General features: G+C 36.0%; 1 protein-coding gene across 1 annotated transcript; it reads right to left on the bottom strand.

The window, feature by feature from the left end:
• Nucleotides 1-1,463: 1,463 nt before the first annotated feature.
• LOC141628094 (uncharacterized) lies at nt 1,464-2,384 on the bottom strand. Its single transcript, XM_074441277.1, has one exon. It carries the CDS (start codon nt 2,382-2,384, stop codon nt 1,464-1,466), a length of 921 nt encoding a protein of 306 aa, XP_074297378.1.
• Between the last annotated feature and the right edge of the window lie 13,720 nt (nt 2,385-16,104).

Below are 16,104 nucleotides of genomic sequence, written 5' to 3'. Positions count from 1 at the left end.
ATTCACACGGAGTGATTTATGACATTTCGTAAGTTCGTCGATACGTGATAGCTCAATATTTGCGGGTTTTCGTCATTTATTCAAACCCGGATTAAAAAGATTCGATTTCTCCATATCGAGTCGTTTGAATTCTTTTTTGTACATGTTTTTAGTTTGTTTTCCAGTTTTATTAACCTTCAACTCCGTTTTAGATTTTTTTGTAATCGAATTTTTATATTTTGCAATTCCGACATCGTAAATAACCATAACTCGTAAACCTTCGTTTTAATTCGTTTTCTTTCACTTTATGATGATCTCAGATGCATGTAATCTGATTAAATCACTTCTACTTGAGTGGTGTGCTAATAATCAAATTAAAAAAACTAACGAGCATTAACTAACCACGGGTCTGACCTTCATAGTTAGAGCCCAGCTTTAGAACAGCCGCAACAGGTGATGCGCCGCTTCCAGAGGATGCACCAGTTGCAGCGCTGGGCTGGCTTCTGACACTGAACTCATTCTCATTTTGACGTAGGCTTCTAATTAGGCTTCTAATCGATTATTATTTGTATTATCACTTATAATTCGACATATTTTCATAATTTAATTTCTTTTCTATTTTCTTTTATTTTCAAATCCTTTTCGAGCATATTTATGACGTAAATTCAATTTAATTCAATTGTAATCTATGTATTTAGTTTATTTTTTTATTCTTTATTTTTTATATGATTTATTTATTTGGCATTCACATGTAATCAATCTAATTCTAACTTCGACCCAATTGGATGCTAAATTGTATGTCAAACCGACTTAGTCTAAATTCTCACATGCTAGGTTTACAACGTGTATGTTGCATTGCATGCATACAACTGACAACATATCAAATATAAATAACTTCCCTAATCATTAATAGAGGCCGCTATCGAGGCGGGCAGGATTAGATGTTCAAATAAACGACCTTCCTAATACGTACCCTCACTCCTTACTCAAGATCTCTGTGAACACCCATGTTCATTGGCATTACGAGAGTCATTCTAGACATAGAATGCTAAGGGTAACGAATTTCTTGGTGTTCATGTCACTACTTTGTCTCTTGACATGGCGTGAAGTATTCGAACGGTTCCAATTTTCCATAAAAATTGGTGGGGTCTCCACAAATGCAGGCTTGTCAAACCTTTGACCGGTTTCAACGCCTTTCAAATAGGTAACGGCCCATGATGTGCTTTGGTTCACGCCGGAGTTCCCTGGGAGAAGTGACAGCGCCTCGAAACCAACGCGCAGGTGCGCGCGGCGTGGGTGTATGTGTCCACAACTCTTGCATTTGTTATTTTGACACATTTATTATATTGCGTGTTTTATGTAATTCTGATTTGCCTTTTTTTTTTGTGAAATGTGAGTGTATATATATATATTTTAAAAAAAAACTTATCCAATTACAAAAGGACCAAAAAGCTTTCTACAAATAGAAACAAACAGCATTTCTATTAACAGAAACCAACCCAAGTCCTTGCATCCAACTCAGTTTGTCCACCTCTACGATCAGTAAATCTGCGAATTTGTTGTTGGACCACCATCTTCATCCGTTCTGCCACTATCATAGGTCTCATAACACTGAACTGAGTTCGAGCATGATTACGTTGAAACCAAACTGTGTACCTGTAGCAAGACAACACCATAGCTAGAGCTTTCCATTTAACTCTGCTGCCAGAAACATTCAGTAGCTCACTATCAGTGGGGAAAGGACGTTCAATCCAATCTTCAACATATTTCTGAACTTGACAACTGAACTTACATTCAGTGAACAGATGCTCAATAGTTTCAGACTGTTCAGCACATAGGACACACAAGTCATCCGGACAGCATCCATAAGAAAAGAGTTTAGCTTTAGTATTCAGTCCACCCTGCATTACCAGCCAGGAATTGAAGGAATGTTTGGGCACATTCCATTCATTCCAAACTATTTTTGTCCAATGCTGAGTAGGAGTTGTTCCCATAAGCCATTCATATCCATTGCCAATTGTATAACCTTTTTGATGAGGAGCCCAAAGAATTATCAATGAATCCATTCTTAAGTGCTCCTTCACCTTACATATAGTCTTCCAAGTCCAAGTAGAGTCATTTGCAGGTGTATAATCATTCCAGTTCGTTCCTTTGAGATAAACACTATCTATCCATTTAATCCAGAGCCTGTCAGCCTTCACATATAACCAATTCACCAGTTTTCCAACTGAAGCAATGTTCCAAGTGCTGGCTTTTTTAATCCCAAGTCCTCCTACAGATTTTGACATGGTTACTCTGTCCCAACCCACTAAGGGAACTCTATGGTATTCAATGGAACTATCCCATAGGAAGTTCCTGCATATAGCCTCAACTCTCTTAATAGCAGCTTTAGGAATGACAAACATTGCCAAAAGTAGTTATACAAAGTGTTAAGCACCGAGTTTATAAGTACAACCCTACCAAAGATAGGATAACTTTCTAGCACCAATACTTGATCCTTGTCACCATTTTCTCCACAAGATGCTGCACTCTTTCTTTGATACTTGCCCTGGCTGAAGTGGAACCCCTAAATACCTAAATGGCATTTTTCCTTCCTGAAATCCAGTGACTGATAGAATATCAGTCTGCAAGTCCACATTCATACCATTAAAAAAGATTTCTGACTTTGCATTGTTCATCTGCAGACCTGATGCATTAGAAAAGGAAGTGAAAGCTTTAACAAGGAGGAGAATAGAGGTGGCATCTCCTTTGCAAAACATCAGAAGATCATCAGCAAACATGAGGTGAGTTAGCTTAATTCCTTTGCACTGTGGGTGATAATGAAATGGCCATCTGGCAGTGGCATAGGCAATGAGCCTTGTCAAATAATCCATACAAATAGTAAAAATAAGAGGAGAAACTGGGTCACCCTGCCTGAGTCCCCTCTAACCCTTGAAATACCCAAAGTTACTTCCATTCAAGACCAAGGTATATGAAGTAGTTGTTATGCAAGCCATCGGGAGATCAATAAATTTGTTAGGAAACTTCAGTCCAACCAACAATTGTGCCACAAAGTCCCATTCTACAGTATCATAGGCTTTTTGCAAATCAACTTTGAATAAGCATCTTGGAGATACATTTTTCCTAGAATATTGATGTACTATATCCTGGCATATCAGAACATTCTCAATATTGGACCTACCTTGTACAAAAGCCCCTTGACTTTCATGAATAAGATCAGGCAATACCAATGCAAGCCTATTGTATAGCAGTTTAGAGATAACCTTGTAAAGTACATTGCAGCAGGCAATGGGTCTAAACTGTTTAACTGATGTAGGTCTCTCACACTTAGGAATCAAGCTTATGTTTGTTGCATTCAGTTGAGTTAACAGTTGACCTGTATTGAAAAAATCTTGAACAGCCTCAACCACATCACGTCCAACCAAATCCCATGAATCCCTAAAAATCTGATTTGCCTTTTTGTTTGTACATGTTGTAGATTGATTGTTTTTCCGACTTTTTTGGATACAACGAAAACAACAAAAGTGTAACACCCGCTATTTTTCGAATTAGAATTTAAAATTCTAATTCATTCTCGACTGATGTTAGTGTGACATGAGAATTTAATTTAACTAAATTCGTTTTACCGCCATTTTTATAAGTCGTATTTTATTTAAACTTTTTCAAAGGGATTTATGTTTATTTCATTCTTACGGTTTTAGTTTATATTTTAAATTAAACCGCTTTTGATTAAAATTTAGTCCAATTTTATAAATGGAAGTAAAAATTTTACGTATGTGCTTACCTACTTGCTTCTTTATTTCCGAATTCTATGTACGTGCTTGCCTTCTTGCTTATTTATTAAGATCGGTCTTCTTTCATCATCCGTTCATCCATATTTTAAGGGTCACTATCACCCTTAATCGTTTTCGTATATTTAGTTTTTGTTTGTAATTAACTAGTATATGATTTTAATCATATATGTATGTTTTGTTTTGAAGGGTTTCGGGAAGATCCACAAGAAGACGAGTTCATTGTGCATTCGGATAGCCACCAGAGATAACTCTTAAGGGCATGACTCGGCATTTCATTAGTTATTGTTGAGTAGTTGGTTGTTTTTGGTTATTATCGTTGTTTTAATCAAAATATGATATTTAATTTATATATTTCTAATTTTTGTTCTCATGGCACGAAGTTTCTGATATTTCATTATATATATCAAAATATATATTTGTTTTGGTGGAAATGTAAGTAATATTAATCACTTCCCAAGGGGAAAAATCACCAAATACAACCTACCAATTATCAACCTTACATGAGCAGGAATAGAAAAGCTAGGCTAAGATATTACATTAGACCTCTCAATCTACACCATTCTCTATCACTCAAAGACATCTGACAGTAGTGATATTTAATTATAGCCAACCTCCCGTCCTCTCTAACTGCTTGTATGATAACTTTAGGATGTAGAACATTCTGCTCCACACGACATATGTTTCTAGCATGCCAAATATGGTATTGTAGTGCAACCACCAGTGAGCATAGCAGCTTCCTCAGAAAACCAGAACAGTTCCTTATCTTCAACATCCTCTCAGCCAAGACAACTCCATTACCTGGTATGCCAAGCCAGATTTGAAAGCTAGCATAACAGAGACAGGTAAAACTGCAACTCCTGAATAAATGATCATGGTCCTCATCCTGAGAGCCACACAAAAAACAAGTTCTTTGAGTAGTGATGCCCATCTTATTCAGCCTATCCAAAGTAAGTAACCTCTCATGTCTGATGAGCCAAGCATTAAACATATGCTTTAGAGTATTGAGTCTACTCCAAACAATGTTATACCAGGCCACTTTGGGGACATTATCCTGCCTGAGCCAATTATAGCCATCCGCAATAGTATAATGTTTATCATTATCCTGCCATTTGCCATTACTGTAACCACCTGTCATTTTCTCCTTGACCATACATATCTGCCTCCAAGCCCAGGAACTGTTAGGACTAGGTTGGTATTCAAACCAGTCCCGACCTTTTAGATAAACTTTGTCAATCCACTTAATCCAAAGGAGGTCCTTCTTAGAAGCTATCCACCAAACTAACTTACCTACAACTGCAATGTTCCAGGTTTTGCTATCAATGATACCTAGCCCACCAGCAAGAGTAGGTAAGCAGACAATCTTCCAAGAGATGAGGGGAGCCTTAGAATAACTGTCAGATCCTTCCCACAAGAAGTTCCTGCACAAGGCTTGAATCCTGTCCATCACTCCTGCAGGAAGCACACAGATTTGCGCCCAATAGTTATGCAAGGTAGCCAAAACAGATTTGACCAGAATCAACCTGTCAGTATAAGAGATTTTCCTCTTATTCCACCCCTTAATCCTATTAACCATCTTCTCCACAAGCAAAGAGCAGTCCAGTTTAGACAGTTTCCTATGAGAAATATTGACTCCCAAATACTTAAAGGGCAACTTGCCCTTAATGAAACCAGTCCTACTCAAGATAGCCTGCTCCACGTCAGAATGGAAACCATTGAGGACTATGTCAGTCTTCTCTGTATTAATATGCAATCCACTAGCCCTAGTGAAACAATCAAAAGTCTCAGCCAAAGTACACACTGAAGCCAAATTCCCTTTGCAGAATAAAAGAAGGTCATCACCAAACATCAAGTGGGATAACTTGAGTTTATGGCATAAAGGGTGATAAGTGAAGCTTGGACAATTACAAACTACCTCTAGCAATCTACTCAAGTACTCCATGCATAAGGTGAATAATAAAGGAGACAAGGGGTCACCTTGCCTTAACCCACGTGCCCCTTTGAAAAAGCCATGAGTACTCCTATTAAGTGCTATAGTGAAAGTAGTAGTAGTCACACATTGCATCACTAGATGAATAAAATGAGAAGGAAAGTTAAGAGCCCTTAGCATTTGAAGCACAAAGCTCCATTCAATAGAGTAATATGCCTTCCTCAAGTCAACCTTAAGCATACATCTAGGAGACACACTGGCCCTTTTGTATAACCTAATAAGATCCTGACTAATGAGTATGTTCCCCATAATGCTCCTCCCTTTAACAAACGCAGCCTAAGCTGGATTAATAAGCATAGGAAGGACACTCCCAAGCCTATCACAAAGAATCTTAGAAATAACCTTATACAAGGTGTTACAGAAGGCGATAGGTCTAAATTCCTTGACAGAGGTAGGATTCTGGACCTTAGGAATAAGCACCAGAGTAGTACTATTCAGCTGTTTCAACATCTGCCCTTCATTGAAAAAATTAATGATAGCCTCACTAATCTCATTACCCATAATATCCCAGCCTGCTTTAAAAAAACAACTCGAATATCCATTAGGGCCTGGACTTTTCTCATCAGGAATAACAAATATGATACTCTTTATCTCCTCCTTAGTTGGTATTCTATTAATAGCCTGCCAATCTGCATCAGAGACACACTTCCCCCTACTAACAATATTCTGAAAAAAATCAGTAGTAGTTCCCTGAGTCCCTAGTAGATCCTTATAGTAGTTTTCAAACGCCTGTATTATATCCTCAGGAGACTGGCAGTTCTGCTCATGTATATCATGTATTTGCACCACCTTATTTTGGATCTGTCTCTGCCTGATTGCTTTGTGAAAAATTGCAGTATTGTCATCACCATGCTGAGCCCAAATGCATTTAGCTTTTTGCCTCAGAAACCCAATTTTGGCCTGATTTAACATCTGATAGCTTGCTCTGAGATTATATTCATTATCCATTAACACCTTATTAGACTTCATAAGCAATGTCAGCGTTCTTCTCAATATCAGAAAAAAGATCCTTGTTCAACTCCTTCAATGGAACTTTCAGCAGCTTCAGTTTCTTGACTACCCTGTACATCAAAGATCTATAAATGTATTGATTCCAACCCTCCTTAACTATCACCTTAAAATCAGGAACACCAGTCCACATATTGTAAAATTTGAAAGGTCTCTTCTTCTTCAATTGCACATTATTACATTTGATAAAGCAAGGGCAGTGATCATAATCACCTTCAGGGGCAAAGTAAGCATAGTGACCAGGCCAGGTCTTAATCCACTCATCATTAACTAATACTCTGTCAATCCTACTGAACACTCTAGTTGAACTGGGCTGTTTGTTGTTCCAATTAAAAAACGACCCAGTACTCTTCAGATCCTGAAGACCACAAGTATCAATTGCATTCTGGAAAGGTACAGTCTCAGCATCCTTTATAGGTAACCCAATCGTTTCATCAGCATTGAGTACATTATTAAAATCACCTAAGACAATCCAAGGGTCCACAGTGGTCAGACTAATAAGAGAATTCAACAGAGGAACTCTGTCTTCAATCCTATTAAACCCATAAACATAGGTAACATAGAAGCAACTATTAGTAATCTCATCCTTAACCTTAATGTGAATGAATTGAGCAGCCATATCCAAATATATTTTGTTTATGAATTTATTATATTTAGTATTGTTTTTATTATATTTAATGTTGTTGTTAATCGCAATATATATATTTCTAGGGTTTTAAATTACTAATCATGATATAATTTCGTCTTGTTATAATCGCAATATATCGATTTCTAGGGTTTTAAATTACTAATCATGGTATAATTTCGTCTTGATGATTTTATCTGGTCCTATGACAAATTTTAAGACATATATCATAAAAGTTTCGATCTTTAAATTTTATTAGTAATTATTATGATTTATACATTGTTTCGAGGGTTTTGATGTTTATTAGGTATTAATTCATTTTTTATTTTTGTAATTAATGAAACCTTTTTTAATGACTCTAGTAATTCATTATGGAATGCTATAAATTTTGATAAAAATTATTTTAGGTCGAATTATATTTTTAATAAATAAAATACAGTTATGCTTGTTTTAGGAATACAATTTTAATAAATAGTATTTATAATTTTTAGTTGCTGGAAAAATTATTTTTAGTCTTTGTACTTAATTCCAGAATGTCACTAATTTTATTGGAAACCGTTATTGTCATAAACTATTTTTAATAATTGAAATGGTGTTTTGCAATTTTTACGATAATCTGGTTTTTAATTCAGTTCATACATCAAATGAGTAGATATTTTTACGAAATTTTACATGCTGGCCAGAGATGTTAGAAAAAGTACTCACGTAAAATTTAATGAGTATCAAAGTTAAACTCGATATTATAAAAATAAAACACTATTTTGGTTAAACCGAGCAAATAATAGTTTTGAAGTTAATTTTTGGAGAAGAGCATTATGGTCATTTTTCATTTGATTATAGAATGTGTTAAAAGCCTAATTTATAAGAAGTATTTGACTAAAAATATTTTACCATTTTAAATAATGGATTAGTATTTAAATTGAATTACCCAATTTGGTAATAAGATAATAACTTTTATTTTCTAACTTCTTAAATGACATTATTTATAACATCATACATTACTATTTTCATAAGATTTATTTTTTTAGAAGGTATTTATTCTAAGTAAAATTCTATTTATAGAAAGCTACTATTTTTGGAAGTTGCCTTCTTGGAAGGTCTCCCTTTTAAAGGATTTGAACAATGAACTCTTTTGAAGTGGATTGAATACTTATGAAACAGTTAGGTGTAAGGTTTAGAATAATAAACTCAGGATATACTTAGTTTTGTCATTATCTATAGAACTGATGATTGTCATCGGTGGTCGTCCGAGAGTGTTGTACCCTGGGAGTTATGTACATACACTTAGACTAGGGCCTCGCACTGCGGAGTAAGATGCCGCCCTATTATGGTTGTGAAACCGCGGTACATTAGCATCGTTTAAGTTAAAATCTATACTAAGACACTAAGATGATTTTCCATAAGGAGTATTGGATATTGTATCTTATACTTTAATGTTTCTGAACTTTGATTTGCGTTTTCAATTGTTCAAATGCTTATTTATGTTTTTAACATATTATGATATTCTGAGGTTTCATATTTCAAGTAATTGTGGTTTTAGCATTTGCTTGCCTTTAACTTGATGAAATGTGGCTGGGAGAACGCTTGAGTTACTCCCCATTGATTTTGGTTGTTATGTATATAACATGAAAGGTTTTGGATGTTGCTGGGTTCGAGTGAGAGCTAGCGAGTAGTTTATCCTACTCCTTTTTATCTTCGTTTTTCTTTTAAAGTAGTTGTTGAACACTTTTGAAGGTTTTAATTTTTAGCCCTTTTTAGAAAAAATGGCATTTCTATGACTTACCTTTTCGGGATTGTTTCCCGTGGTTTTCGTTTGATAATAGTTTAATAATGTTTAGTTTTAATCGTGTGAAGGTTTAATCCTAATTCGACAATGTTTCCGCCATTGTTTTGCACTAGATTTATAGGGGATTACAAAAAGAAGGGGTTCTCATTAACACATTTACATTCGTTAATGTTGATTTTGAATGAAAAACAAATGTTAAGAACGATAAGGAATCGGGATTTTTTTACCATGTTTCACATGCTCACATATGAAGGGAAGCACGATAAAGGATTGTATTCAGTTATGAAGAAAGTTGAGAGGATTTCTATATGGATTGAGATGGTGGCTATTTTGTTGATGTCAGATGTCAATGAGTCAAGAGCGTCTCTTTTGGAACAAGTGCTAATTTTGAGGAAGAACATATTGGATGTTGAGAAAGATCTTTTAAAAGATAGAAGAGCGGGCACGAAAAGGTACAACACAATAGCCTTAGAAGGTACTCCTCGGCGAAAAGGCATAAAACAGCAACAATTGTAGATGCAATGTTGGATAATGTAATGTTGGATAGCCATTTTTGTAATGCCTATAAGCTGTTATTGTATTTAACTTCTTAACTTGATCATTTATTTTAATTGATAGAACAATTTATTGTCTTCAGTTATTGTAATAGTTTCAGATAGTTATTCAAATCATCAAATGCAATTATTTTAAATTGGTTAACTCAAATAGAAAAATCTAAGACAAATAAAACGGTTGTCGCCAAATTCACTTATAGTCGTGGTCATCGAAACAGTTATTGTATTCTTTTAACACAGTTATTGTATTTTAATGTCAAAACAAAATTATGTTTATAAAATGGAATAACCTAAAATATTCTACGTTGCTTGGAGGCATCTTCAACACCTATAATGTCAATGTTTCCTTACTCATAAAATTCTCTAACTGCGTAAGAACAGGGAGCCGCTTGCACTTGCTCTTGGAACTCATAGAAAACAGTATGTGTGTAGATTTTAGAGGAATGTTTCTGCTGGAGCTTGTGTCCTCCACAAATTAGTGTGATAATATTTGTAAATCTCTTACAGGTTCACAAGGGTATACTTCGTATATTTAATCAGTTGATTAACGTTTACCTAATAACGGTTGGCTTGCTAGAAAGTTTGACGTTATTATCATACAGATGGCGGTGATCAACTGGTCCCTAAAGGTCATACCTATAGGACGTGTTTGAGAAATGTGGTTATAGAAATATAATCACATTGATGCCCAAAATGACTAAAAAGTTAGTCAACGTGTTGATGAGATAATTATTTAATGAAAATTAAATAATAATAGTTGAGACGAATTAACTGTCAATTCGTAAATTAAATATAATAAGTTATATTTAATTAAATGTATGTAATGTTAGCTTGGACGAATTAATCTGTTAATTTGTAATTAAATATAATCAGTTATATTTAATATCAACAAGATGAATGTGTCATAGTGGTAATAGTGAGGGTACACATACCAAGAGGTCTTGGGTTCGATCCTCACTAGATGACAATTCAACACATTTTATATATTTTTGGAAAGACCAAAAATAAGGAGATTATACTCCTTATTTCGGTCAGATGGGCCGAAATTAGGAAAGATTTATTCTTTCCTAATTGACTCCATATCTCGGTCAGTATAAAAAAGAAAGGTAGATGATTATTTTACCCTAATTCTTTTTCTGGACCTAGCCTCCTCTCTCATCAGAAAAAACACAAAAACAACTAAATTTTACAGAAAATTTTAGATCGATTCTAGCACAATCAATACGGCATATCTCATATCGTCTTGGGTGCAACTGATAGGCGAATATCAATTTTGATATTGTTCATAGGCCATTTTGCTAGGACCGAAGGTTAATTCTGAATCCTTTATACTTTGTTTATGTATTTTTGTTTATGACTATTGATCATCACTGTTAAATTCGTTATAATCCTTCATTATTAAGGGAAGTATACAGATAATTTCCCACAAGTGGTATCAGAGCCAAGGCCACGAATTTTATTTTGATGATTTTCATAAAATTGTTTGTAAACAATTATTAGGGTTTGCGAAGAAAAAAAATATAATCGGCTGTTTTTTTTAGCCGTGGAATTTTTTTCTTCTGTTTTGCATCTTGTTCACGGATGAATGTAAAAAAAAAAAAAAAAAAATTTTTTTTCCTTTCGGTTTTTCCTGAAAAACCGATTAAAGTTTTTTTTGCGGATGTTTTTGTTTAGGCCGATTTGAAAAGCATCCGAAATTTTTTTTGTCACCGTTACTCTTTACAGGGCAGATTATAAAAAAAAAAAAAATTGATTGTTTTGTTTCGGTTTTTACAGAAAAACCGTGTTTAAAGAAAAGCAACGGGCTATTTTTTCCTGTTTTGCCGAGAAAAGAAAAAAAAAATTTCTGTTACCGTTCACGTCTCGGTTACTGTTCACGTCCAGCAGCATTATAAAAAAAAACTATTCCTGTTTTTTTTCCCTTTCGGTTTTTGCTGAAAAACCGAGGAAAAGTCTTTTTAATGGGTTGTTTCGGTTGTTTTACCGAGATAATTTTCAAAAGAAATTTTTTTTATTTGTTTTGGCAAATTAATTATTGTGAAGCGGTTCATTATTAATAGATACCTAATTATTTTAAAGAAGTTTAAAATAATAATTGGATTAAATTCATATTACAAGTATAATATGAATTAAGATTGAAATTAATGTGATTAATTGTGGAATTGTCACTTAATTTGATAATTTAAATGGGTGGTTTGGATAAAATTAATCTACATAATTAAAGAATTATGTCTTGCATGTTTTATTTTTTTTAGTTGATGCATTTTATTTAGTTGAATGAATCGTTTGAATGGTTTAATTTACGTATTTTTGCAATCGGTTGTAATTTGTAATACTTAGTGTGGCCTTAGTCAAATTATGTTTTCGTAATTAAGGAAACATAATTTTTTATGTAATTATGAGATCTCGAATCTCCTTTTTTTTATTTCTTTAGTTTTGGGGTTTTGAAATTAGAATGTAATAAATAGGTTTATTATGTAATTTTATTTATTGTAATTTCAAAGAAGACTAACGATGGAGGTTGGAGCTCACTCCCGCTACATGGATCAAGATGGAACATCGAGAGAAGCTTCTCGGGTCCAAGGATGGATTCCAAACTTGTATTTAATGTTCATTTTGATAGGATAGGCCACACTAGGACTTTATTATAGTTTTTACGTTTTCATTCCTATTGCTTTTCATTCACATGATAGTTTATGCATCATATTCCGCCTAAGCCAAACCACCTACTAATAAAATGCATGAAAATTGACTCATATAGGTTGTATGTTAGTTTTCATGGACATGCAGATGTCACAGTCTTTAAGCCATCACCTTAGTTTATTCATTCTCGCATGCTAGAATATAGTTCACTTAAAATGAATTAAAATAAAGTTGATAGGATCTTCCTCTAAAACGGAAATTGAGATTAGTCTTTATAAGGGCAAACATCTATGAATCCCTTTTTCGTCGGTAGGCCTAATATGACTCCTTCTACGTTGGGTAAGTAGTTGTGTTGACTTAGTTTACCTCAACATCATAGTCCGAAGAGTTTCTCGTGATTATGATGGACTAAAGATAGAATTTACAGAAATTTATCGACCGAGAATTCTAACGGTAGAATTAGCTAAAAGGTTAGCTTATCAATTTACAGAGAATTGAGTCTTGGGATCATTTATATAATTCTTGAGGGAGGTCAATTGTATAAATGTTTTGAGTCTTCGCGTTATGACATTAGTTCATTAGACTTAAAATCAAAACGATTTACTCTTCTTTCGCAGTGTAGAACACGATTATTTTCGATAATACTGTTACAACAAATGGCTGGAAATAACGCAATCCCATTGCCTAGTGCCACACTAGATCGTTCGTCTTGGCTAAAAATATTCATGGACCAAATGAATCAGTCCACCCGACTGAAGAATGATGTGTCCAACTTTGCGGACTGGGAGGCGGCACTACGGAATGCTGCCATTGCTGATGGTAAGCTCAGGTATTTTACTGAGCCAATACCGGTCAACCCAGGCCTAAATGCAGGAGCCAACAAGTCACTCGCTTATAGTGATTTCGTTATGGAAGCGGGTGCGATAAAGAACGTACTCATCTTTGCAATGGAAACCAATTTGCAGAGACGCTTCATTGCCCAAGGTGCAAACAAGATTTTCACCACGCTCACTAACGAGTTCTCAAAGGCACCGAGAATCGTTACATATGAGCATACCTGTCGCTTCTTTGATGCGAAACTCCAGAAGGGCCAACCGGTTAGCCCACACATTCTTCACATGATTGAGAATGTCGAGAAGCTGGAGGCACTGAATTGTAAAATCAGTGAGAGCATTGTCATTGATCGAATGCTTCATTCTCTTCACGATGGTTTTGCCCTTTTCAGGGCGAACTACTATATGAATGACTTGAAAAAGAGTCCTCATGAGCTACACTCCCTTCTCGTACAGACCGAGAAGGATATGAAATTGAGTGGGAGCGTGAAGCAGGATGTTCTCACGATTTACAACAAAGGTAAGGGTAAGGGCAAGGCTCATGGCGACCTAGCTGTAGGTAAGCCAAAGTTTAAGAAGCCAGGAAACGGTAAGAGTGGGCCTGGTGAGACTAGTGGCTCACAAGGCAAAGCAAAGAGCAACGGCGGTGACCTAGAGTGCCACCATTGTCACAAGACTGGACATTGGAGGAGGAACTGTCCCGTCTACCGTGAGGACATCAAGGCAGGCCGCGTTGTTCCTGTTGGTATCATCTTATATTCATATAATTGAGCTTAACCATGCAAGTTTCGGAACTTGGGTACTAGATACTGGTTGTGGTTCTCATCTGTGTAATCATTTGCAGGGCCTAAAGAACATCATACCTCTCGAAAAAGGTGATGTGGACCTGTGAGTCGGGAATGGAGCACGAGTTGATGCTGCCTCGAAGGGGACATATGTAATCAAACTCCTTAGTGATTTTGAGTTATCTTTAAATAACTGTTACTATGTACCCAGTTTATCTAAGAACATTATTTCTGTTTCCGTACTTGCTAAAGACGGTTTTGCATTTTCAATAAAGGATATTAGCTGTATTTTCTCTTTTAATGAAATGATTTATGGCAAACCAGTTTCCATGAATGGAATATATATCTTAGACCAAACCACGGAAGTATTACACATGAATAATAAGAAATTAAAGGTTGGTGACAAAGATCAAACCTATCTATGGCATTGTCGAATGGGACACATAAATGAGAAACGCGTGAAGAAACTCGTCGATAATGGGACTATTCCCGCGTTTGATTTTTCTACATATGGCACGTGTGAATCATGTCTCATTGGCAAGATGACTCGAATTTCCTTTAAAGGTGTTGGAATGCGCGCTAGTGACCTATTAGGACTCATACAAACGGACGTATGTGGACCTATGTCAATTACCGCTGGAGATGGCTATAGATATTTTATCACTTTCACGGACGATTTAAGTAGATACGGATATGTCTACTTAATGAAGCATAAAAGTGAGTCCTTTGAGAAATTCAAGGAATACCAGAATAGGGTACAGCCAACTGGGTAGAAAGGTTAAAGCACTCCGTTCAGATCGGGGTGGCGAATATCTTTCAAATGAGTTTGATCAACACCTGAAAGACTGTGGAATTGTTTTGCAGTTAACTCCACCTGGAACACCTCAATTGAATGGTGTGTCCGAACGGAGAAATCGAACCTTACTTGATATGGTTCGATCCATGATGAGTCACACGGTAGTGCCTGATTCATTATGGGGTTATGCTCTCTTTTGTCAGCCGCTCTTATACTTAACCGAAGTCCGTCTAAATCTGTCGACAAGACTCCATATGAAATGTGGAAGGGAACGGTCCCTAACTTGTCCTTTATTCGGGTTTGGGGCTGCGAGGCTTATGTCAAGTGGAGACACGAGGATAAGCTCGGCCCGCGATCGGTCAAGACATACTTTATAGGTTATCCAAAAGGAACATTTGGTCATTATTTCTATTCGCCTACCTAACATCGAGTTTTTGTTGCGGCTAGTGCGACATTCTTAGAGAAAGAATTTCTCAAGAACAAGACGAGTAATAGAACCTTCGAGCTATCGGAGATTCCAGAACCAACGACCGAGGAACGGATGGAGGAAGTGGTTCCTCCAACTGATGATACGGTTAATATTCCTGAGGAACCTAGGAGGTCGGGTAGAGACTCTCATCCTCCGGACAAATACATTGGTATGGTCGAGGAGAATGACTTTTTACTTCTAGAAAGTAATGAACCCGCAACCTATAAAGGTGCTATGGCCTGTTCCGACTCAAAGCTATGGCTTGAAGCCATGCAATCCGAGATGGACTCCATGTATGAGAATAACGTATGGGATCTAGTTGATTTACCTAATAAGGTAAAACCTCTACAGTGCAAATGGCTTTACAAAATAAAGCGTTCTGTAGACGCGCAACCAGATACCTATAAGGCACGACTTGTGGCAAAAGGTTTCACTCAAGTGGACGGATTGCATTATGATGAGATTTTTGCACCTGTAGTCATGCTACGTTCCATTCGGATAATCTTAGCGATTGCCGCATTTCATGATTATGAGATTTGGCAAATGGATGTGAAAACCGCCTTCTTAAACGGTTATTTGGAGGAAGAGTTGTACATGGTGCAACCCGAAGGTTTCATAGATCCTGAACATCCTAAGAAAGTATGCAAGCTTAAGCGTTCCATTTATGGACTTAAGCAAGCTTCTCGGAGTTGGAATCATCGTTTCGACCAGGTGATAAAAGAGTGTGGTTTCACTCGATCGGTCGAAGAACCATGCTTATATATCAAGTAGAGTGGGAGCAAGATTGTTTTCTTAATATTGTATGTCGATGACATACTCTTGATTGGGAATGACATTCCTCTCCT

Source organism: Silene latifolia, chromosome Y, assembly GCF_048544455.1.
Source record: "Silene latifolia isolate original U9 population chromosome Y, ASM4854445v1, whole genome shotgun sequence".
NCBI lineage: Eukaryota > Viridiplantae > Streptophyta > Magnoliopsida > Caryophyllales > Caryophyllaceae > Silene > Silene latifolia.
This window is presented reverse-complemented; position numbering and strand designations above follow the sequence as displayed.

Coding starts and splice junctions, on each gene's coding strand:
- LOC141628094 (XM_074441277.1), bottom strand. CDS start 2,384: ATGTTTGTCATTCCTAAAGCTGCTATTAAGAGAGTTGAGGCTATATGC.